Source organism: Hypomesus transpacificus, chromosome 1 (genome assembly GCF_021917145.1).
Source record: "Hypomesus transpacificus isolate Combined female chromosome 1, fHypTra1, whole genome shotgun sequence".
In the NCBI taxonomy this organism is placed as follows: domain Eukaryota; kingdom Metazoa; phylum Chordata; class Actinopteri; order Osmeriformes; family Osmeridae; genus Hypomesus; species Hypomesus transpacificus.
The window spans coordinates 5,772,174-5,794,249 of record NC_061060.1 but is presented as its reverse complement, the minus strand read 5'-3'; the positions used below and the strand labels follow the sequence as shown (position 1 = coordinate 5,794,249).

The 22,076-nt window shown below is 44.9% G+C and overlaps 2 protein-coding genes across 6 annotated transcripts; both read right to left on the bottom strand.

Annotated features, from left to right (window-relative positions):
• Nucleotides 1-654: 654 nt before the first annotated feature.
• f8 (coagulation factor VIII, procoagulant component) lies at nt 655-12,414 on the bottom strand. 2 transcript variants are annotated; one of them, XM_047018745.1, is made up of 26 exons: nt 12,102-12,414; nt 11,838-11,938; nt 11,571-11,693; nt 11,024-11,236; nt 10,415-10,597; nt 10,082-10,185; nt 9,477-9,597; nt 8,946-9,237; nt 8,519-8,684; nt 8,296-8,383; nt 7,913-8,130; nt 7,483-7,633; nt 7,084-7,293; nt 5,779-6,850; nt 5,256-5,421; nt 4,757-4,960; nt 4,391-4,619; nt 3,954-4,136; nt 3,697-3,813; nt 3,525-3,596; nt 3,342-3,427; nt 3,041-3,202; nt 2,764-2,908; nt 2,408-2,559; nt 1,245-1,427; nt 655-970 (listed from the first exon to the last, which is right to left on the bottom strand). In XM_047018745.1, the coding sequence occupies exons 1-26, from the start codon at nt 12,248-12,250 to the stop codon at nt 815-817; spliced, it is 5,046 nt and encodes a 1,681-aa protein (XP_046874701.1). In that variant the 5' UTR covers nt 12,251-12,414; the 3' UTR covers nt 655-814. The 2 variants fall into 2 exon arrangements, with proteins under 2 accessions (XP_046874701.1, XP_046874710.1); XM_047018754.1 differs by lacking the exons at nt 11,838-11,938; nt 12,102-12,414 and having other exon boundaries at nt 11,164-11,236; nt 11,571-11,659.
• A 104-nt stretch (nt 12,415-12,518) lies between these two features.
• zgc:152774 (uncharacterized protein LOC553526 homolog) lies at nt 12,519-21,283 on the bottom strand. Of its 4 annotated transcripts, none has more exons than XM_047018776.1 (16): nt 21,161-21,283; nt 20,943-21,036; nt 20,092-20,224; nt 18,979-19,199; nt 18,218-18,365; nt 17,924-18,080; nt 16,940-17,068; nt 16,593-16,712; nt 16,277-16,380; nt 15,984-16,124; nt 15,727-15,843; nt 15,456-15,533; nt 14,344-14,383; nt 13,989-14,173; nt 13,279-13,848; nt 12,519-13,096 (listed from the first exon to the last, which is right to left on the bottom strand). In XM_047018776.1, exons 1-16 carry the CDS (start codon nt 21,197-21,199, stop codon nt 12,940-12,942), a joined length of 2,433 nt encoding a protein of 810 aa, XP_046874732.1. In that variant the 5' UTR covers nt 21,200-21,283; the 3' UTR covers nt 12,519-12,939. The 4 variants fall into 4 exon arrangements, with proteins under 4 accessions (XP_046874732.1, XP_046874723.1, XP_046874740.1 ...); XM_047018767.1 differs by having other exon boundaries at nt 13,279-13,851; nt 21,161-21,282; XM_047018784.1 differs by having other exon boundaries at nt 13,279-13,851; nt 20,943-21,015; nt 21,161-21,282.
• Nucleotides 21,284-22,076: the final 793 nt, after the last annotated feature.

The following is a 22,076-nucleotide window of genomic DNA, read 5'->3' as shown; positions in this document are numbered from 1 at the left end:
CGAGATTTACCCCACCCCGTACCCTCTTCATTCTGTGCCCAAACACACATACTTCATGTCCTCTTTTGCACAAACGATCTTTTCTTACAAACACTCACCTTTTCCACTCCTAGACAAAAACAACATACGCACGTTCTGTGCTTTGCTTGGCCTTCTCTTCCATCCTACCCAACTTTCCCCCTTAGTTAATCTTCTGCAGATAGCTACATTTGAAGCACGTATCTCATTCATATCGTAACACGGTATTTTTACTTAAATTGAAACAATGGAAGAATTCATGACCCGTTCTGCTGCTGCGACTGGCAGTGGGGGATAAGCAACAATCCAGAAGAAGGTCCAGGGTGCTACCCAGCCAGTGTTCCCTATCAGAGAACAACAGGAGCAAAGAACAACATGGCATCACTGCCAGTATCCCCTCTCGCCTGGAGAAACGGAGGAAGCCATAAACCAAGAGAGGTCTGCGTTCTGTCCATTGCCAGTCAGCACGATTAAGAACATGACAGGAAGTCTGTATGCCTGAGTGTGTGGTCAAGTACACAATAAATCTGGCACATTTACCACACCAGAAATATTCGGATAATATTCTAAGATTCTTAGGTTTGTATTTAAGGTTAGGAATATATGAGGTGTTTTAGCCCAAAAAAGAGAAAAATAAAGACTATGACTGTTTGACTTTAATAATAAAATATTGCCATAATGCCCTGACAACAGAAACAACCATTACAATAAAGTGTTGGGCCACAGCGCGGAGCAGCACTTCCAGCCCCTTGCAGCTCCGTGACAGGGGCCTCTGCTTGTTTCTTTGCTGTGTTTCTCAGAGGCGCTGCTGGGTGTCACAGCCTAGGAACTCCAGACGGAGGGCGATATGGTTGACCCAGCCACGGGGGAGGATGCGAATGTAGCGGCCGAACAGTGGAGGGACAAACATGGTCAGCACCTCCTCGTCAGGCTCACTGTTACCACTGAAGACCTGGAAAGGTCAGGGGTCATGGTCAAAGACAATCAATTTCAACCCCTATTTTACACCTTGTAGCTACAGTTTTTTTTCTTATAGACACTTTTTTGTGTATATTAAATCAATGTGAATAAGGTAGAGAATAAGTATATGATGTGAGTATTGTGTATGGAATTTCATTATGTGTATGTTAACACTGAAGTACACCATCCCTGAAGATGTATAAAGAGGAGCTTTAATGCAATGATCTCCCCTTCTGTTTCTATTGGCCTGATAGTGTGAGCTTTACCTTTTCTCTCTGGGAGTTGTCATCCAACACACTGGACCAGGTGTGGCCGTTGTCGCTCATCGACACTGAGAACTCCGTCACCATCATCTGGGTGAGCAAAGACTTTGCCCCCTGGGTCACGACTCCGGTGAGACGTTTGACCTTCAGGAAGTCCACTTGCAGCCACTCATGCGGGTTGTCGTTCTGGAGAGGAAGAGAGGGAGGGAAAGGGAAGGAGATAAGGAGGGAGAGGCAAGAGGAGGTGGAGGAATGAAGAGGTGGAGAGAGATAGAGGGAGAGAGAGAGGAATAAAGAGGCAAAGGGAGGGAAGGATAAGAGGAATTAAAGGACAAAATAGGAGGAGGGAGTGTTGGTCAGAGGGTGGAAGGGAGATTGTGATGCAAGGAGAGGTATTGAAGATAATGCAGGGTTTAGGATGAGAAAATGTGATAAAATGGATTGAAGAATTGAAAGAAAGAGAGCAAAGTTGGAAGACAATTAAAAAACAAGTAAAAGTCACTGGCACAAAATCAAGTACAATTCTCAGTTTCTTACACAATAATTTTAATGATCCAAACTGCATTTCTAAAGGTCCTGTGGCTGTTTATCTCTTACTGGCAATCACAAGAGTTTCCTAGCATTCTGACCTTTAAAGTCGACACCCGTAAGCAGTTTAGTGATGAGGCCTCACACCTCCTTCAAAACAGCTCAAACAGGAAGGTGGCAAGGGTGATAAGGAGGGGAACAATGGTGTTAGTGTGCGTCAGTGTGTATGTGAAGGTTTGTGAGAGAGACAGAGAGAGAGAGAGACCACAAGATGGAAAACTAGCAGTGTGAGAGACGAGGAGATGGCAAGGGGTTTGAGTCCTCAGATATGCACACTGTGTGTTATTTTTGTGCTGGTGTAACGGTTTGTGTGTCACAGTGTGTGTACAGAAAAGAGTCGATAAGAGTACAGAACGTGGAGTGCTCAACTGGAAGAAAATCTTTAACCTGCAAATGTAAAAATACACTGCATATGTGTGGGGTGATGTTAAGCGTATGGTATGTCTACACTGTAAGATGCACAATATATGTGTGAGTTTGTTCATTGATCAATTCATATAGGTGATGTTGGAGAGGGCTTGTTAGAGTGCGTAGTGAGTGTGTCCTGAGTGTGTGTGTCTATGTGTGTATGTGTGTACCTTGGGTCTCCAGGCGTTGGCGCTGCCCTCCTGGTGCAGGCGGGCTAGGGCAGGAGGCCAGGAGTGCCTCCAGGTGTTTCGGAAGGAAGAGGCGCTAAAGCTGCTGTCTGGAACCAGCAGCCCTCTCTGCAGACCCAGTGGGAAAGAACAGCCTGGGATGGACGGAGACACACACAAACACACACACATACACACACACATACACACACACATACACACACACAATGTTCTGTCAAGGAAATGCAACAAACCTCACAACACAGTCTACTGTTTGATAATTCTATAGTTAAGTTAACTTGATAATTGGTGTGCTATTTAGAGTGAGTCCTATCAAGGCTTGAATCCCAGTGATTTACTGTTGACATCACAGCCGAGCAGCTCCAGCCTGAGGGCAGGGTTTCTCTGGATTGTGATTGGTTGTATGCGGATGTAGCGTCCCACAATTGGAGGACTGAGACGGTTCTCCTTAACTTTGGAGCCATCAATGTTCCCGTTGAAGATCTGAAAACCAAAAGTTGCCATGTATTGATGGTGGCTCTGTAAAGTTTAACGACACATGCCGCCCTGGGAGAAGCCCCACATTTCTACTGGGGTTCATCTGTTCTTCGATCTCATCGAAGATGAAGGACATACATATCTGTGTGTGCTGCTGTTCCCTCTATAGGTGGTCCAGGTCTCCAGATCCAGACTGTAGGAGATGATGAAGTGCATGATGAAGTAGTCTTTCAGGCCCAGAGAGGTTCTGGCTCCCTGGGTCTGCAGCCCGTGGACCAAGGTGGGTTTCTGGAGGTCCACCTGGTGAAGGAGGACACAAGGTGGTGGGGGTGGAGTAAGACCCTTTTTTTTATGTGGTCTTGCAAATTGTCACGTGATTTAATGAGAAAAATTCATAGAAGGCCGAGTATAAAAGAAAAAAAAAGATTTTCAAAGCTACCTGTATCCAGGAATTCTTATTTCTGCCCATCCAAGCGTTCACTCTTCCTGACAGCTCCAGTCTGGCCAGTCCCGGCTCCCAGTTATCTGCATAGTACACCCTCGATCAATCCATGCACCGTGTACAATATGGATCTATGATCACATCCACAGATATATAAATAGGTGGGTGGATTAGTTTTACCTATGGAATCTGATGCTGTTATGTGATGATCCTCGATTCTTCCCGACCTTAACCCCAGGGGTTGGGCACATTCTGCAAGACATCGTTTCCATTCCCTCAGTTCAAGCACTCCTAACATGGTCAGTATTGACTACATTTTCTTCCAGGGGAGTTGGTTCTAAAGGGTACCTACCTGGGTCGTAGACCAGAAGCTTTGCTCTCATGCCAGCCAGCTGGTGGTCCCCCACAGTACACTCCACCAGCCAGGTGCCCACAGTGCCCGGCCTCATCTCTACTGTGCCAAACACGCCTGTGGAGAAGAGTCATTTTTGGAGAAAGAAATGGCGTACTGTATGACTGTATTTTTGTTTTAAAGAACACAAGATTGCAACTTGAGAGGAATTGTCTGCTAATTAAGACAGAAAATATGTGTGTGTTTCTAATGTTTACCGGGATGAAGATTGTAGATGCCCCTGCGGTGTTCCTTCTTCTTGTGCAGGCTGAAGGGTAGGCCATGGAACTGCACGGCGTGGTACTCCCCATCACCCCCAACATTCAGCAGGTGCCACCTGGCTGGCTGGTGCTGGGCAACCAGCAAACCAGGAAGTGTCTCCGCCACATAGCCATTAATCGCTGTGGCCAAAGATAATAAGCAAATTGACACTAAACAGCACTCATCCAAAGTTCCACAGTAAGTGGTGGTACCAGTTAAAGCAATTAAATATTAGCAAATCAAGCAAGGTCTACATAAAATAAGACAAACTCATAACTTGGCTAAATCACTGATAAAAGCAGAGAAAACTATTTTTGTGGCATGGTTGACAAAATACTGATCCTCATGTCTTAGCAGATCCAAACTTGGTATTGTTTATCTCAGCAGTCTCTACCTGCAAACTTGTTGCTGCTCTGGTACCAGGTATCATCAGGCCGGGCGTGGCAGGGCGGGGTGCAGTACTGCTGCAGGTTCTCCTCCTTGTACCAGCTCTGGGTCTCGTCAAAGGTGTGGAAGAGCAGGGAATACTCCTGGAGGCCAGGCTGCAGTCTGAGGAGAGTGTCCAGGGTATCAGGCTTACAGACAACCAGAGGACCTACCAGACCTGAGTGGAGATCTTTCTCCTGGGAGGAATGACAAACTGTATGTTAGAAGGATATAAACAAACACACGTTCACATTCCACACACATAGCCACATTCCACACACAATATCTAGCTGAGCAAAAAAAAGTATTTAAAACAGAGTTTAGTCTGACTTGCCTTGTCAACTGTGGAGTAGTAGGCCCCTGCCTTGCAGTCAAATTCGGAGGTGGTGGGGCCCTGGGTCCTAGAGACCCTCCAGGTGTACACGCGCACCTCCCCCGGCGGAACAGGTTCCCCCGCCAGACTGCCCTCCTGGCTCCGGTCATAAACCCCGTGGAGATGCAGAGAGTAGGGCCTGGATGCCATGTTCTTGAATGTCACCTATTTCAGCACAAGGGTAGTTCATGCAGTGAATGGAATGTTGTAAGAGGTTACAACAAAACAACATCAATGAAGCAATTCCATTTTCAGAAATGAGATCTGCATAGCATTTATAGGAATAAAGAACTGGCCACCAAATGAGAGTTTACACTTCATTTGTTGATTTTGAGAAGTAGTCTTAACAAGAAGACCAGCAGGCATTTTCTCCAATTCAGTCACAGTTTTCTGATGTCCACTTCCTACCAACATTCCTGTAAAACGTCTTGTCTGGTGATATGATTGGATGCTGACTCACGGTCAGGAGGTCGTTGACCTCTACTCGGATCAAGGGTCCCAGGATACCCAGGTGTTCCTGAAGCTCTCCGCGGGTCACCTGGTGCTGGAAGTCCTTGTCTCTGTAACCTCGAAACACCACCTTCTTATACTGTGGCAGAAACTTCCTCATCCCTCGACGTATCTCTCTGAGGAAACACGTGGAAGAAGAAGGAAGATGAGAGGACGTTACGTTGTTACTTTCAAAGTTGCTGTCTGGAGACAAAGCCCAGTTACTTTATTCAAATTCAGTATATAACTCTTACTGTACAATAGGTACATATGTAAGCATGTCTGTTTCTATGTCTGTTTTACTATGATGTAAGGTTCAAGCTGTAATCTAAATAATAACTATAATAACTATAGTGTACTGAAATCTTAATTCATGCCTGCATCTTCATGGTGTTCAGGGGAGGAGTATTAGACAGGAAATACAAATGAATGTTATTCTTTTCATTCTTAAATGCACTATATATTAGGGACATAGTCACATGACTAAAGCCTACTCTGGTGTGATGAGCTGAGGAGGGGTTCTGATCCCATAGTCCCAGGTGACCTCCTGAGCTGCAATATAGTAGCTTGGGTAACGCCCCCCTGAGGATCGGACATCTGGCTGTTCTGAATTCCATCCCTCTGATGTGGCGTTCACCGTGTCGTGGTAGTCATCGTACTCCAAGGACAGCTCCAGCCCAGACGCAGCTGTGTCATTAGCCGAGATGTTGGCGTGATCGAGGTCAAGCCAGTCTAGGAGCGTTTGTTCTGGTCTAGACTGAATATGGTTTGGGGTTTCCAGGTACTGGTCGAAACCTTCATCACTCCATCCTTCTGTGAGTTGATTTAATGGATCTGTGGGATCTAGTGGATCGCAGTCTTCCAGGATATTATTGCTCTCCTGAGTCTCGGCCCTATCAGTCTGCCATATGATTGTTTTGTCTCCCAGCCCCCCATCAATATGTCCTACCCCTTCGGTCTCAGTCCCAAATTCACCCCCCCTTTCCTCTGCCTCAGGAACTACCTTTCCCCCTGCCTCTACCTCAAGCTTTCCTCCCTCCACTCCACCCTCACCTCCTTCTGCTACACCCTCTCCTTCTCTCTCAGCAGCCTGGCGCCTCAGTCTCCTGTTCCCTGGACCTGAGTCTCTGCCCTGCGGTACCAGGGCTGGTGTCCTCCCACCGTCTCTCTCCAATTCTGCCAAGACTTCCAGAGGAATCTGGTTTGCCTCCTCTTCCTCTGATGGAGGCATAATCACATACTTGACCTCACACTCCAACTTTTCCTCACTTGTCTCCCTAGTGATATCGTTGGCAGCATCGCCAGTGGTGTTTCCTGTCTGGGAAGATGTGGAGTTTTGGGCAGGGGTGGGTTTCTTGCAAACCCTGACTGCCACAGTGCGGTTGCGAGGTTGGCTTTGTAGCCCCCTGGGTAATAGTGTGTCCAGGTAGTCAGCAAAGCCATCGTAGTCGTCTGTTTCCTCATTCTCTGCCAATGGGATGTCTCCCTGGCAGGACCGCACCGTGTACCGCACGGCCATGCCACGACCCTTTAGGCTGCTATCAAAGGCACTGATTTCCCACTCACCTGAGGAGGAAAAAACACTGAACTGTCACCATACAGGAAAATGACCATCTAGTCCTTCTTGCAAATCTTATGTGAAAACTTGGGGTGCACTTGATTACGGTTACAGACTAAAAAATCCATGGTAAACTGTCTTTTAAAAACAATGTAATAGAGCTAACTGAGGTAAAACCAACACACCAAAAATGAAATCAAATACTTGATAGTTTTGTTTAATAGTATGCCTCAGATCTTACCACTTAACTCTGACTCAACAGGAACCATTTCCCCTGACATGGGGAACAGCGTAAGGACGGACTCATACACCTGATCTCGCTGGAAGAGGTTTCCTGTGAAGTAGACAGACAAGAAGCGGCTCTGCGTCCCCACGTTGGCCACATGCCAGTAGGTCACGTCACTCTTGCACATCAGGAACTGGCGCCCGCTGAACATGATGCCATTTACACCTAGAACGTACCACATATGCACACACACACACACACACACACACACACACACACAGCTACTGAAACTGATGACACATCACGTCTCCAAAAAGCCAATTATGAGGCAAGCATCCATGAAGTCATTGCTGAATTCCCCAGAAGGCCAGTCTACCCTTTCTTCCTGTAACTGTAAGCCCTCACTGTACGTACTGTAAATGACGTTGGCGTTGTAGGAGTCTGGGTCTGAGGGGTTGACCATGTTAGGGGCCTGACTGTACTTTTGAATGTTCTCATTTGCGTACCAGCTTCTGTTCTCATCAAACACTGCAAACATCAGACTCTCATCTCTGTCTGGGCCCACCTAAAGAGAAACAGATTCATCCTGGATGCATTAGAACTGTTTCAGAATGCATTCATGAATAATGAATGATTTAGATGAAGTGAAATAATTGAAATAATCTAATAATTACAAATGTGTTGAAAATGATCAAGTACTACCATATGTAAACAATGAATAAGGTCACGGTATTAGTCATTCTACAATTTTACTTGTATTATACTTTTTCTATATGAGGACTACAGTTTCTGGTTTGATTCAACTAATTTAGCCACTTTTGAATTTAGGCCCAGAGTTTCTCACCAGTTTTCCATTACGGTTGATGGCCTGGTGTTTGCAGATGAGGAGGGGCCCAACCAGGCCGGAGGCCAGGTCCCTTTCGGGGTCCACGGTGCTCTGGTACAGCCTGGTAAGACACTGAGGGTCCCCCTCCAGGGGGCCGTCCTCAGAGGTCAGCCTCCACAGGTAGCCAAATGTACCATTGGGGGGCACCTGCATGGAGCGCAGGTCTTTCTCAGCCACTGCATACAGAGGAAGACACACAGCCAACATAGAGATAAGCAGCCAGGAACACACACGTTTACCAGAGGCTAAGACATCAGAATATCATTCAAAAACAGCCAACATTTCATTTGATATACAGGCAGGGTTGGGGTGAAGAAGGAGGAGTGATGATGACATTTTACCATTATCTGTCCTTCTCAGTGGATAGATCCTGGTGAGGCCATTTGGGTACATGTTAAAAGGCCGACTTGCCAGGTTTTTGAAAATAATCTATAAACGTAATCAGAACGGGATTTAGAACATGTCTGTCAAATTTGTACATTACCCAACAACAGAACATAAATAAATGCAATGAAATATAATATATGACTCCAAATTTCAATTAGACGTTGTTATTCACTTAACCTGGAACTGGTCGTTAATCTCTCCTTTGAGGAGAGGTCCCAGCAGCCTCTGAGACGAGGTCTTCTTCGTCGTGAACCTGATGTCTGTGTACTCCACGTATACCACCTTCTTATACTGGTAGCTCCGGCGCTGGGGATGACTTGGGAAGAACTCCGAGGACAGCAACCTGAGACAAGATGGAAGACACTGTTAGGGCACCATGATTATATTATCTCAAACCGATCTGGAATCTCTTGGTTGGCTTGAATCTGATTGAACTTTCCAGCAGTTCTCCCACTGAAATTCTTGACTTTCTTTCTCTATTGCTCTTTCTCTTTCATCACATTTTTCATTCACTCTTTGTTCCTCTTCCCTGCCTCCCTCTGTATCTCCATCCCTCCCTATTTCCCTCCCTCTCTATCTCCCTCCCTCTCTCCCTTTCTCCTACTTGTCTCCGGGGCGTAGGTGAGGGGCATAGTCCCAGTTGACCTCCTCAGCAGCAATGTAGTGGACCCAGGTCTTGGACCGCCCCCCTTTGCTGGAGCGTCCCTCTGCTGTAACCTTCACCGGCTTCAGGACCAGCGTGGAGAAGAGCTCCTCCCCATTACCGTAATCCCCCCCGCCATAGTAGTCAATGTAATCCTTGTCGTCATTGTTGGGATTGACCTGGCGCCGGTCAGGGGGTCGAATGGTCACAGGCTCAGGGCAGTCCTCCACTGTGAACAGGGCGTTCATGCCCTCTGAGAGAAAGACACAAAACACACACAGAAACCAGACACCAACACAAGTCAGACTACCTTCCTTTTCAAATATCAAAACTGCATCCAAGTCCACATTCTGATCTGCCTTGAACACAAGCGTGCACCATGTAATACCATGCAGAACCATGTCTTAATAACACACACACCAAACCCCACCTTTCCCCTTCGATCTTCACTGTACATTTGCTCTTGTCCTCAGCGATAGTGGTTGATCTTACCGTGGCGGTGGGCATTGATCTGACAGCTTATGAGGAAACGTCCTGCGGTGCTGGGCTTCATCTCTGCCGTGGTGAAGGTCATGGGGCTCATCTCCAAGGAGACCTTGCGATGGGACATTACCTGGATACCAAAGAATGCAACATCTTACTGCATCCGCAACTTAAGGAAGCTTGCGGATAAACCGATCGTGGGTTTTACATTAAACTACAGTAACTCTTATTGAGTGACTTGTTGCTCTTGTAGGTTAGTTATAACGAAGTTAACTCTTATACTCGCTGTGAAATATTTTACTGTTGATTGTTCTTCCACAGGTACAGTCTTGCACTTTTTGTGGTTCATGTTGTTTTAATTTTTAACTTGTATAACTGCATGCTCTTATGGGTCTTCCCTTTGGCACTTGTTTAGTTTTTTCACAATGTATGCTTCATGTTTTGGCTGCTTGCAATGTTTGGGACTACCTCGTTGTTATGATCAGTGACCTATGCTCTTTTGTAAAGCTCTCTCTTGGAAGTCGCTTTGGATAAAAGCGTCTGCTAAATGCATAAATGTAAATGTAAACTAATGGGAGATAGGCTTGTGGTTGTTCACACTAGATCTGGTGTACCTGCAGGGTGTGATCCTGGAACTGGATTGAGTGGATCTCTGGAGCGGTGCCCATTCCAATCAGATGCCAGAAAACGTAATCACGACTCTGGCACATGGTCAGACCTACATAGACAAATTGTTTGCAAAACAATTTGGGGGTTTTATATTGCGTATCAAACCACTTGGATCCTTGGACAGATGCCTGTGATATCAATAGTGTCAACCCTTATGATTTCATAAAAGTACAATTGAGAAGATAAATGACTTCTTACAAAAAACTACTTACACATTAATTTAATTTTAATGGATATATATATTTAAATTTGACTATAAATAACCTCTAACCCCTGACCTGGAAGAGTTGAGTTGATGTATCCGTTGATGGTGTGGTATTGTTTCCTGCTGCTGGACTTCTTGAATTTCTCTCTAAATCTCCTCTCTCCGATCTCTCCATACCAGCTCTTGGTCTCGTCAAAAACTGCGAAGATCAGGATGAACTCTCTGCTCCTCCTGACTCCGTCTTTGGTGAAGGCACCTAGAGAATGAAAAGTAGCACACGGATATGTTATCAAAGTAATGCTTGTGATACTGCTGTGTAATTGCCAAATGTATTTTCCCCAGATATTTGGTGTATAAAGTGGGAATCTCTGGTACGGTCATTTACATCTACATGTTCATCATGTTGAGTGCGTAGATTCACTTGATGGGAATAGATCCCTCTGTCTGCATAAAAGACTTTCCATGGTGTAAACTCTGATGAGTTCCTGACTAATAGCCTAAACAGGTCCACAATTCTGGTATCTCAGAAGGGTCTCAGTATTTCCTCTATACCAGAAGTAATGTGTCACTGTCAGTCGGGGTGTGGACGTGTGGTTTAAGTATGTGATGTGAAATGTGTGTGTATCATTGTGTGCGTTAGGCCTGCGCGTATATCACAACAGCGAGAAGCCAGGACTCTAACTTGATTTGCAGACAAGCAGAGCTCCGATGAGCCCTGAGTTGAAGTCTCGGACTGAGTCCACCTGGGAAGAGTAGGAGTAGGTCAGGCAGTCTGGGTCGCTGCTGGTCGGCCCGTCTCGGGGACTGATGTCCCACACGTACTGGTAGTAGCCTCCGGGAGGGACAGCGTCATCCTGCTTCTCCTGGCCCGCCGTGGAGTCCTCGTACCCCGCTCCTGGAGAAGCACCACGGCAACGTGTTAACTCACTCACTTCCACACACACACACTTCCACACACACTCCCCCCCCCCCCCACACACACACACACACACACACTGTTTCTAGTAAAAAGGATTTATTAGGTGCTTGGGTCTTCCAGTAAGTGTAAGTCTATCTTAATACTTTAAGACTGGCCAGCATCTCCACACATACTGCACGATACCCTCCAGGCTGTTCCAGTTTGTGGGCTTTACTACAGTAATAGTAGTCTCAAGTGACCACCCTGGGGTGTTGTGAGAGTATATTGTTGATATAATCCAGACTGGAAGATTGAAGTTGTTGTACTTTACCTTCTGACTGCTTCCAATATGTGACCCCCACTGGGCTGATACTGTAGGGTTGGGATGCCAGGTTTTTAAAGTGGATCACCACCCTGTCACTAGCCTGGGCATGAATCACTGGACCCTGAATACCTGGAACACATACTCTGACACTTTAATTGTACTTATCTGTTTGGGAAAGTGAGTGTGTGTTTGAGTGGGTTAGGAGTGGGTTAATCGAAAAATAAAACAAATGTAAATTCAAGATTCAAGGAAATGTCGTTTACACAAACACACCTGCCCATGTCGGCCTGGATTTAGGGACAGAGTAAGTGGCATCGGTGTATTCTCTATACACAGCTTTAATATATTTCTGTGGCGCATCCTTCGACCTTATCCTTCAAAACAAAACCAATAAAGTTATACAGTCAACGTCTATATTGCGACATTGTGACTTTAAAGTGTTACATTTAAAACGTATGTGGTAGGACATAAGTCGTACCGTTCAAAAAATATATTGAACAATGCATATATAGAAAATACATAACACATTGAAGTCACCTTTCGCCTGACGCTGTATCAACTACGTCCAGATGAACGTAGTCCCATCCAATTTCAACGGCTGCTATGTGAAACTCGCGAATCACCGGTGATGATTCCCCTGCTCCGCAGAGGAAGAAGAGTAGCAACAAAAGCGCGAAACGTCTCATCGCATGCGCACCTGTCCGATCGCACGTTAATCAAGAGGTTGGTCCGACGACAAAACACTCACTACCGCTATTCAAGGGGGAGGGATATTTAAGGGGAAAGAGAGTACGGGCGTGGGAGGATGTGTACTTGTATGACTGATATTATGTGTGTGAATAAACCAATGTGTGTGTGAGAGAGTAGGCTAATTATGTGTGTGTGTGTGTGCGTGCGCGTGCGTGTGTGTGTGAAAGAGTGAGACACAATAATTTAACTCTTTGTCAAGCTGAATCATGTTATAACGGTTTTACTTTTGAGCACATTCTATCTACATCATATTTATTTCTTCTTAGTGGAATATTAAGCAAAATCTGATATTGCAAAATTGAGTTATTTGCCACATGCCATACCTACCTCAATTTATGCAATATAAGCCAGGGGACAATGCGCCGTCTTGTGGTGCAAGAGGTTATAGCAAGTATTCATTGGATTAGGGCGGAAACTAGAAACACTCATGGCAACCAGTACCAGATCTAAATTGTACGTCAAGTTATGAACAACATTTGCTACGCTGTTGCTTATTTATCAGGTTTGGGAACTGAACTCAGAAAATTTAACATTTCACCTATATCATCGAATTTTCAGTTGGCAGTTTTCGGAAGGAGACAAACAAAAAACAACAACAATAATGGAGAAACACTTTGCTGTGCCCTCAGGTGTGTAGCGAGTTGGCGTCGATGATCTGTTGGAGAACGCCATCCACATCTCCTCGCTCCAGGCTGATCCCCTGGAGGTCCACGTGGGGCAAGATGGCCGACAGGAGCCCCACAATGTTGCGACGGAGCTTCATCAGATCCTCTTGCAGAGCACTGGGAGAGAGGGGAGGGAGAAGACAATGAGGCACCTATAAAAACTGTGGGGGGGGGGGGGGGGGGGGGGGGGGGGGGGGGGGGGGGGGGGGGGGGGGAGTTCCGGGCAAGCCTAGAACAATGAGAGGAGAAAGTGATGTTTGTGTCTGTGTGTTTTTGCGCAAATCTCCAGTATCAAACACCTGGCCTCCTTGTGACTGCATCCTCCATTGTCGGCCTGTCTCTGCGTCCTTGTCTCTGCATCCTCTATGTCCTGGACATCCTCCTTCCCCAGCCCTGGGGCCTCACCAGGCTCCTTTGGCCTGCTTGGAGGTTTCTCCCCGGTGGGACTTGTTGTTGGCGTGGCTTCAGGTTCTGGCATGGATGCCAAGCCCAGAGCTTGACGCAGCCTCTGGGACTCCTTCTCCAGTGCAGCCAGCCGCTTGACCATACCCTCCTTGTCCCCCCCCTCCAATGATGTTGATCTGCTCCACGGCCCCTCTGGGCGACTCAGGGGAGATACCACCACAGTTTGAGCTGGGGGGAGTGAGTGTATCCAGGCTTGGCTGGAGGTGGTTTGGGCAGTGCCAACTCTGGTGGCATGGGCTTTCTCGCCCTTGGGCTTTCCCACCTCTGCCAGTGTCTGGTTATCACTAGCATCCTTTCCAGGATGCAATTCTTCACCAGTTGATTCAGAGACCTGCTGGGACTCTGCCCTCGAGCATGACCTTTTGTCTTGGTCGCTAGGTGGCCATGTTACTTTTCTCTTGTTGCTGCTGGAGAGAAAGAGAGAGAGAGATTGAGAATGTGTGTGTATGGCACCTCTGATCATGTGGATCTCTCTCTTTATGCACATACATAGTCTATGCACCTCTTACATGGTGTGTAAATGTGTCGTAGAGCGTGACGGTACCTGGGATGTCCCGCTGGGTCCTCTTCACCTTCAATCTTATTCTCCTCCTCTTCCTTCGCGTCCTTTGAGACAGTTTCTGTGTGCTGGTCTGTGTTTTTGGGTGTTTGGTGGTCTGGTTGGGTCAGTGGGGTCGTTATAGGTTCTGACAAACCACGGGACAGAAGGTGCCGTTTGCTCTCTCTTGTCTAAAGAAAACACGCACAAGAATGAGAATGGTGTACACTGCCTAAAAAGTCATATTATATTTCAATAGGTTTTTACCATCCACTGCTTCGTAATGGCAATGGACAATTGGACAGAATGCTGTGTTTCTAGTATTCAGTATGCACACTAATAGGCTGTGTATCCTACACACCTCCAGTGACCTCCCTCTCTTTCTGCTGTGGGACTCATCCCTGTGTCAGAGAGACAGAGGGAGGGAGAGCAAGACATAGGGAGAGAAAGTTCAAGAGTTATATTCAGAGAGAAGCAGATTGAGACACACATATCTGGTATGTATACTATTTATGTGCATGATGTATGTACATCATATTTACCTACATATATACTTTCAGTACAAAGTAATATTATTACTTATTATATTACTTTTACTATTACTTTTAGTAGAGAGTTGTGAAAATGGGTCGCCATCTCTCTTATGGTTTAAAGTGGATTTTTTTTTATTACTCACTGTCAAAAAGTAACGCGTTCTATTACTTAATTACTCACTTAAGTAATAATATTACGTGACCCCCAACACTGCATATATGTATGTACAGTATGTTTGTGAGGTTTTTTCATCAACATCTATCTGTAGTTCCACTGTTGCTTTGGCAATATGACCATACTTTAAGAATTGAAATAGACAGAAAGACAGAGAATTACGGAGAGAAAGAAACTGAGAGAAAGAAACTGTCAATTTAAATACAAACAGATACATAGGCCTCTTTCAAAGTATAAAAATACCACACACAGTATACCAGGAACTTCAGACTGAAATGTTCAGCATTTAGAGAGAGCAGAGAGCCCTGTATGTAGAAAGACAGATCTGAACCCTAACTGTGGTCAAAACCACAATGCCTCAAAGAAACTGAGAGAAAGAAACTGTCAATTTAAATACAAACAGATACATAGGCCTCTTTCAAAGTATAAAAATACCACACACAGTATACCAGGAACTTCAGACTGAAATGTTCAGCATTTAGAGAGAGCAGAGAGCCCTGTATGTAGAAAGACAGATCTGAACCCTAACTGTGGTCAAAACCACAATGCCTCTCTCGTTCTCTCTCTCTCACACACACACACACACACAAACACACACACACGCACACACACACGCACACACACACACAGTAATGTGAAGCTCACAAGTGCGAAACCTCTAACAGATGCATCACAACATACACACTCACATGTATACACACACACATAAAATGGCTATGCTGAGGGAGTTTTACACAGAGCGATATGTTGAAGATAGGACTTTACGCTTTTTTCTGATGTTTGTGGTATTTGGGTATTAAATCCTCCTCGCTTTCCTCCACTTCCTCTGGCCAGATACAACTCCTGAAGTAAAAGGCAAAGGTTGAAGACGCTTTGACACAGAACCACAGACAGGCCCATAGGCACACAGGAATGCACGGACATACCGTTTGTACTTGTAAAGCAAACACACACACATTGGCATGTTGTAAATAGGAACCACGTACCCACACAGGAATGCAGACTCATTTATTGTCACGTAAACACAAACACACACCTGTGGCGAGGGTTGGGGTTCAGACTGCAGTTCCAGTGTTCAGGAGCCGAAGTGTAATGATGTTTGGGTACACGTCTCCATTTTAGACATTCCTCACATTGCAGAAATGCTGGACTTCTGCATTCACACAATACACAGAACGCACAGTTGAGTTGTTTAATGCACAAGTAATAGACAACAGACTCGAAGTAGACTTGCAGCAGAAGTATCGTCTTGTTATCTGTGCGTGTATTCACGAGACAACCATCTCCACTCACTCTTCTTTCTCCACCTCTTCCTCTGTGTCACTGGCTGTACACTTCCTCTGTAAAGCCTTAAATTCTCGTTCCCTCGCTTTTTTCTCTGTCATTTCCTTCCAGTAATCGTTGAGTTTCAGCCCCAGGGCAAGCAGGGTCAGTCTGGAATTGGAACCAACCAAACAATCTCACTTCCATATTGCATGTGTGGGTTTAAGGGTGTAAATGTGTTTGTCTTAGGTTTAGGGTGTACACCCGCTTGTGTCTGATAGAATGTTCGTTTTTGGACGCAACAACGTGTGTGTTTTTGTTACCTGTACTCCTTGGTGTATTCGAAATCTTGCTTGTTGTGTGCCGGCTTCAGGAAGTTGCATTCAATGACCCCAATGACGCCCACACCTGCTCTCTGACCGGACAACTAAGTGGAGAGGGAGTGAAAGAGAGCGGGTTAGGACAGAGGGAGGGACAGAAAGGTGATGATGGAAGGAGAGTGAAAGAAACAAAAATATAGATAGTAGGATTTCAAGGTTTGATGATGTGACGTGTGATACATACTATCTGCTATATCATACAGACATGTACAGTGTTATATATGCCTGTTGTCGACTGGTAAACCATCGTTTCATGTACCTTGATCTGGAAGCCCACTTTCTCGTAAGACTTGATGAGACGGTTCTTGTGATACATCATGATTCCATAGTGATCCTTGTTTTGGCGGTTGAACCCGAATGAGACTTTCACCCTCTCTTTCTATAGTAGAAGCAGGTCAAGGTCAGCAACATCGGGCCAGGTTAGATCAAAGGTATCTAGCACAAATGCATTTACAATGTCAACCATTACGATTTCTGAAGGCTTCAAAACATATGAATATAGCAATACATACGATATATTTCTTATTATTTATCAATGTACTGTGCAAGTATATTAATTATTTAGAACCAAAATCGAGGAAAAGCAGGCATGTCAGATAAGGATACGTTGAACTGGGGCTTGTAAACGTCGTTCTCGATGTGAGACAGGCTTTTGGCAACCAGTTTGGTGGGGACCTTTTTCTGTCTCAGGATGATCTGCGTGCGAGGTTTTAGGTAAAGAATGCTAAGATAAGCCTGGGGAGGGAGGATGGGGTGAGGAAGGAGGGAAGTAGGAGAGTAGAGGGAGATAGGACAGAGGGAGAGGGGTGAAGAGATAAAGGGGTAGAGAGAACAAATAAGAGAGATCATTCGGTGACCACATGCACATTTCTCATCTCGGTCCTTAATTGCAGTTGATAGTTAGAGGATAGGCTCCAGTCAACTTCCTTTAGTCTGCTCTTCAATCACTCATTCTATCTGTCTCTCTAGTTCTCTAGTAGAGATGCAGCTGTGCATCTGAATTCATCTGACAGCGTCTCACTTTAACATATTTATCTTTCACATGTTCGTCTTTCCACTGCTTGCTCTCACGGCACAACTCAGCAAATCTCTATCCTTCTAACATCCCTGGTCTGCTTCCGTGGGTCTCTATACCTCCAACTCCATCTCCATCCCCCTAACTCGTCCTCCGTATTTATCCCTGCATCTATATCCCTCCAAATCTATCCCTTAATCGCTCTCCCGTTACCTCCATCTCCATCCCTTTGACGCCATCCCTTCATCTCTCTCCCTCTAACTCCATCTCCCCATCTCTCTCCCTTAAACTTCATCTCTCTCCCTCTAACTCCATCCCCCCATCTCTCTCCCTCTAACTTCATCTCCCCATCTCTCTCCCTCAAACTTCATCTCTCTCCCTCTAACTCCATCCCCCCATCTCTCTCCCTCAAACTTCATCTCTCTCCCTCTAACTCCATCCCCCCATCTCTCTCCCTCTAACTTCATCTCTCTCCCTCTAATTCCATCCCCCCATCTCTCTCCCTCTAACTTCATCTCTCTCCCTCTAACTTCATCTCTTTCCCTCTAACTCCATCCCTCCATCCAGGGCCTCACTCTGAGGGAGTAGTCCATCTCTGGGATATTCTGATCACTCCTCTGTGGACCAGGGAAGTTCCTCTTGCCCTTCTTCAAGTCTTCAGGTTGGATGTCCGGCATACGGATGTCAAACTCATCCATCTCAAAGTCCAGCTCTGGCTTCCCATCCTTGTTCCTTGAAGCAAAAGAAGAGGACTCCATTGTTATGGCATTACATTTCCTTTAGGTTTTCCCAGACCACATCTTACAGTATGTTTACAGAAATATAACAATAACGGTCTGATTAGTGGGTGTGTACATGTGTGTCCTTACCTGCGTATGTTCCAGATAAGTATTTTGGTTCCCTTCTTGCCAGGGATGGTGTCAAAGTGGTGGAGAAGCTGCTCCTGGGAGGAGAACAGAGAATACTCCAGGATGGCCTTCAGACTGGCTTCCGAATCCTCGGTCACCACCAGGGACTGTGGGCCAGTGTTAAGGAAAACAGGCAGGACACTCGTACACAAAAACACAACACACAACACAACAAGACTTACAGTATATGCTGTAAAATCTAACAGGATGCACGGCTGCGACTCATTCCCCAAGCAGTACCCTCTTCTACAAAAACGGAGGGCTCAGAATGGGGGGACGCTGTGAGAGAGGAAGACTCCTTCAGAGAAAGAGAGACCCAGTCGATGGCATGAACTTCACTGGCCGATCAAGTGTGAGTTGTGCACCCTTTGTACAGGCCAGAGTGGCCGACCCGGTTGGAGCGAGGCTCCCCGAAGAGAAGCTCTGACAAGAGTACTTTAGTCTTTATGTGGAAACACTGTTCCTTTTGTCAATTAAATGCACGTCAGTGCAAATTCTACGCACTCCACTGACCTCCTAATACGTTTCTCAGCCCTCTGCCTTTTTGGGGTTATCACAATGCATAGATACCACACACACATGTGCACAAACACCACAACCATAAACCACCACTCCTAACCACAAAATATATACATATACGAATGAGCAAACTGACAAAGGAAGCACAGCTCTTCCTGCCCTCAAAACTCTGCCTCTCTGTCATCTCTGGTGTAGGAGGATATTGGTCTGCTGGTTGAAGGGGACCATGGGGACGATGACTGCCTGTGCCCGGATGGCCTGCAGGTAGCTCTGGGACAGCATGCCTACCGTCTGGCAGCCTCCATTCCTGGTGAAGATCAGGGCGTCGCGGCCCAGGCGCATGGAGCCCGACTTGAACCCGTTGCCATAGACACCGATAGCCTGGTGGCTACCCTTCCCCGAGCCCTTCTCAGTGAACCCAAAACTAGACCAGTTAGAGAGAGAGACAGAGAGAGAGAGAAGAAGAACGCTAGGTGTTTATTTTTGGTTACTGGAAAGAAGTCAATGTAAGTTTATATATGATAGAGGAAGAAGAGACAGTGCTTCAAGAATATGCGCGGTGTATGTGTCTGTATGAGGTGAGCGTGAGAGAGAGAGTTTGAGTTGTTTATGATGAGTGGGAGGTGTTAGGGGATTAAAGTAAGAGAAAATGTGAGAAATGTGTGTTATTTTGTTGTCTGTTTGACTGTGCAGACTGCAACACACGACAGCATGTCAGTCACAGAACAAGCCTAACCTACTGTATGAAAATGGAAGAAAGGAAGACCTGCACTTTGTGATGGAAGTTTGATATTTTGCTTGAATTTATCTGTAAATTCTGTCTTTAATAAGATTTATATTGTAAATGTAAACTGTTTCTTAACTGTGTTGATATTTTGCCTTCTATAATGCAGTCTCCTTGTGCTCCATCTCTAGATTAAGTAAGATTTTATTTAAACTGATGTGCAAGTCTAAAATGTAGAAACGATCTGCACATACACAGTATCTTTACAGATGATGCAACCACTGTTACGTTTGAGATTAGTAGTAGAGACCCTTAGGAGAGACAATTATGGGCATAGTTTGGGTGAAGAACTCCTTGTTTGCAAACAATACACAAGTATTGTATAGCCTTTTAAGCCTTCATTTTCTCAGCTGTGGTTCAAATGGAATAGAAGTATGTGTGCAGGAGTTTAATTTCCACAACAACTTAAAATGTTTTTTTTTTACAAGTTTCTTCCTTGGTGCAGGTCTTTAAAATGTGATTTTTTCAGCATACCCAACCAAGAGTGTGGCCAGCCACAGAGCATGCATGCTGCTCAGTGTGGGTCTCTAACCTGAGCATCTTGTGCAGCTTGTTGGGGGTCATGCCGCTGCCATTATCAGTGAAGGTTAGACACAGGTGTCCTTCCACCTCCACTACGTCAATCCATATCTGCTTTGCTGTTACCCCTGGGTCTGAAGCATTATCTATCCATCGAGATACAGAGATGGTGAGAAAGATTGAGGGAAAAGAGATATGTCAATGACATAGTGTCCTCTATGAGCTCTGACATGTAAATTTACTTCGTAGAAAGAATCAACAATCAATGATGTGAACTTTCAACAATATACACAACCCGGGTTATTACAACTTGCCAAAATAGGCTAAGCTAAAGTGTTTGAATACAGTTTAAATCCCTTCAAACTTCCCCTTCCTCCAACCAACACTCCAATTTATAATTTTGTAGGCCTGAAACATGTTTCAAGTCTGAATCGAGTCTAAATCGAGTCTGAATCTAAATCCAGACAGGTGGAAAATAAAATCTTAGACTTCACCAGGGGTAGACATGAAATCGTCGCGTATGAATTTTGCTCCTGTCTAAATGAGTTAAAAGTTGGCTATAACGATAATTATATAATTGGAGTGTATTTTTTTTGCCTACTATTTAAGAAAGTAAAACTTTAGCCTCAGTAATTGCTTCTGTTAATGTATTTCCCGCCATCTAATAGTTTACATTTCCTTGTGTAGATATGGGCGATAGCGTGTGGATTTATTGCGACTACACAATATTTAATTGAATATCTAAGCTATATTCAACGATATGGTTAATACGTTGTCACTGCTATTTCACTGAAATGTGCAGTTTCAAAACTAAAAGTCTACACGCAAAAGACCACACTGGGGAAATGCTCGTATTATTATTACCTATCAATTCTGCAACTGCGCTGAAAGGCCACGTATGACTTGTCGAATTACTATTCAGGAAGGACGGACTCATCTGCAAAAGATCAAGCAGCAACTACCGTAGTGTTATTCTTACACTTAAAATATTTATGATATTTACAAATATGATATATAATATGCAATAATATAGGCTACTTTAACTCTAGTAGGCATACTACAATAGTTAAAACAATACATACGGAACTCAGACGAATCCCATGTTCGCTTAGTCTCGCCATGATTTGCAAATAAAGTCACTTGCTTTGCTCACGTAAAACGTCATGAGTTTAATGTGACAACTGCACCCCACGTAGGACTACCGTTGTACACAGTAGCCTAACTCCTTTCTGAGGGGGCGGGATTATTTTTTTTAAATAGGAATGGTACGTTGTTGGCTGTTGCGCGCTGTTGCACCTGCATTTGCTTAGGTGATGTTCTCTCAGATGCACCCCACCCCTCCCCCTGAGAAGCACCCCTGCGCGCGCACAAACCTCTCGAATCAAAAAGAGAAAGATTTCGTCTTGATATCGCAACCAAACGAGACGCAACTAAACGGAAGACAGCTGTCTCACGTTTACATTTTTTGTTAAGAGAATAGAAAAGAAGTAAGAACGTCAGTTATTTGTGTAAATAACTGATGTTCTTCTCAACACGAAAACAACAGCCTTCTATGAGGGGCCGTCTAGGACATAACTATTGAGACACTTACACTCACTACTGAGACCCTCTCACACTCACTACTGAAACACTCACACATACATACATACTCTGGAAACCTATGCATGCTCATATATAAAACATTATACCTACTTGTCTGAAACACTTACACATACATATAAGAAACACACACGCATACATACCTCTGTGTCATATACACATAAATATGAAATGCTTACATGCATACAAGTGAAACATTTAAACATATCTATCTGAAACACTCATGCATGCACATATAAAAATGCATATATATATATATATATATATATATATATATATATATATATATATATATATATATATACACACAACGCTTGTATATATATACAACTTGGCTATGACAGATAGAGGTTTTGAAAATAAATGATCATGAACTGTAGGAAAGTACCCCTTTTAAAA

Coding starts and splice junctions, on each gene's coding strand:
- f8 (XM_047018745.1), bottom strand. CDS start 12,250: ATGAGACGTTTCGCGCTTTTGTTGCTACTCTTCTTCCTCTGCGGAGCA. Junction 11,939..12,101: donor GATACAGCGTCAGGCGAAAG/GTGACTTCAATG, acceptor TTTGTTTTGAAG/GATAAGGTCGAAGGATGCGC. Junction 2,560..2,763: donor GCTCGGCTGTGATGTCAACA/GTAAATCACTGG, acceptor CGTCCATCCCAG/GCTGTTCTTTCCCACTGGGT.
- zgc:152774 (XM_047018767.1), bottom strand. CDS start 21,199: ATGGCGAGACTAAGCGAACATGGGATTCGTCTGAGTTCC. Junction 15,534..15,726: donor AACCCCAACCCTCGCCACAG/GTGTGTGTTTGT, acceptor CTTTTACTTCAG/GAGTTGTATCTGGCCAGAGG. Junction 14,384..15,455: donor CACAAACATCAGAAAAAAGC/GTAAAGTCCTAT, acceptor TCTCTGACACAG/GGATGAGTCCCACAGCAGAA.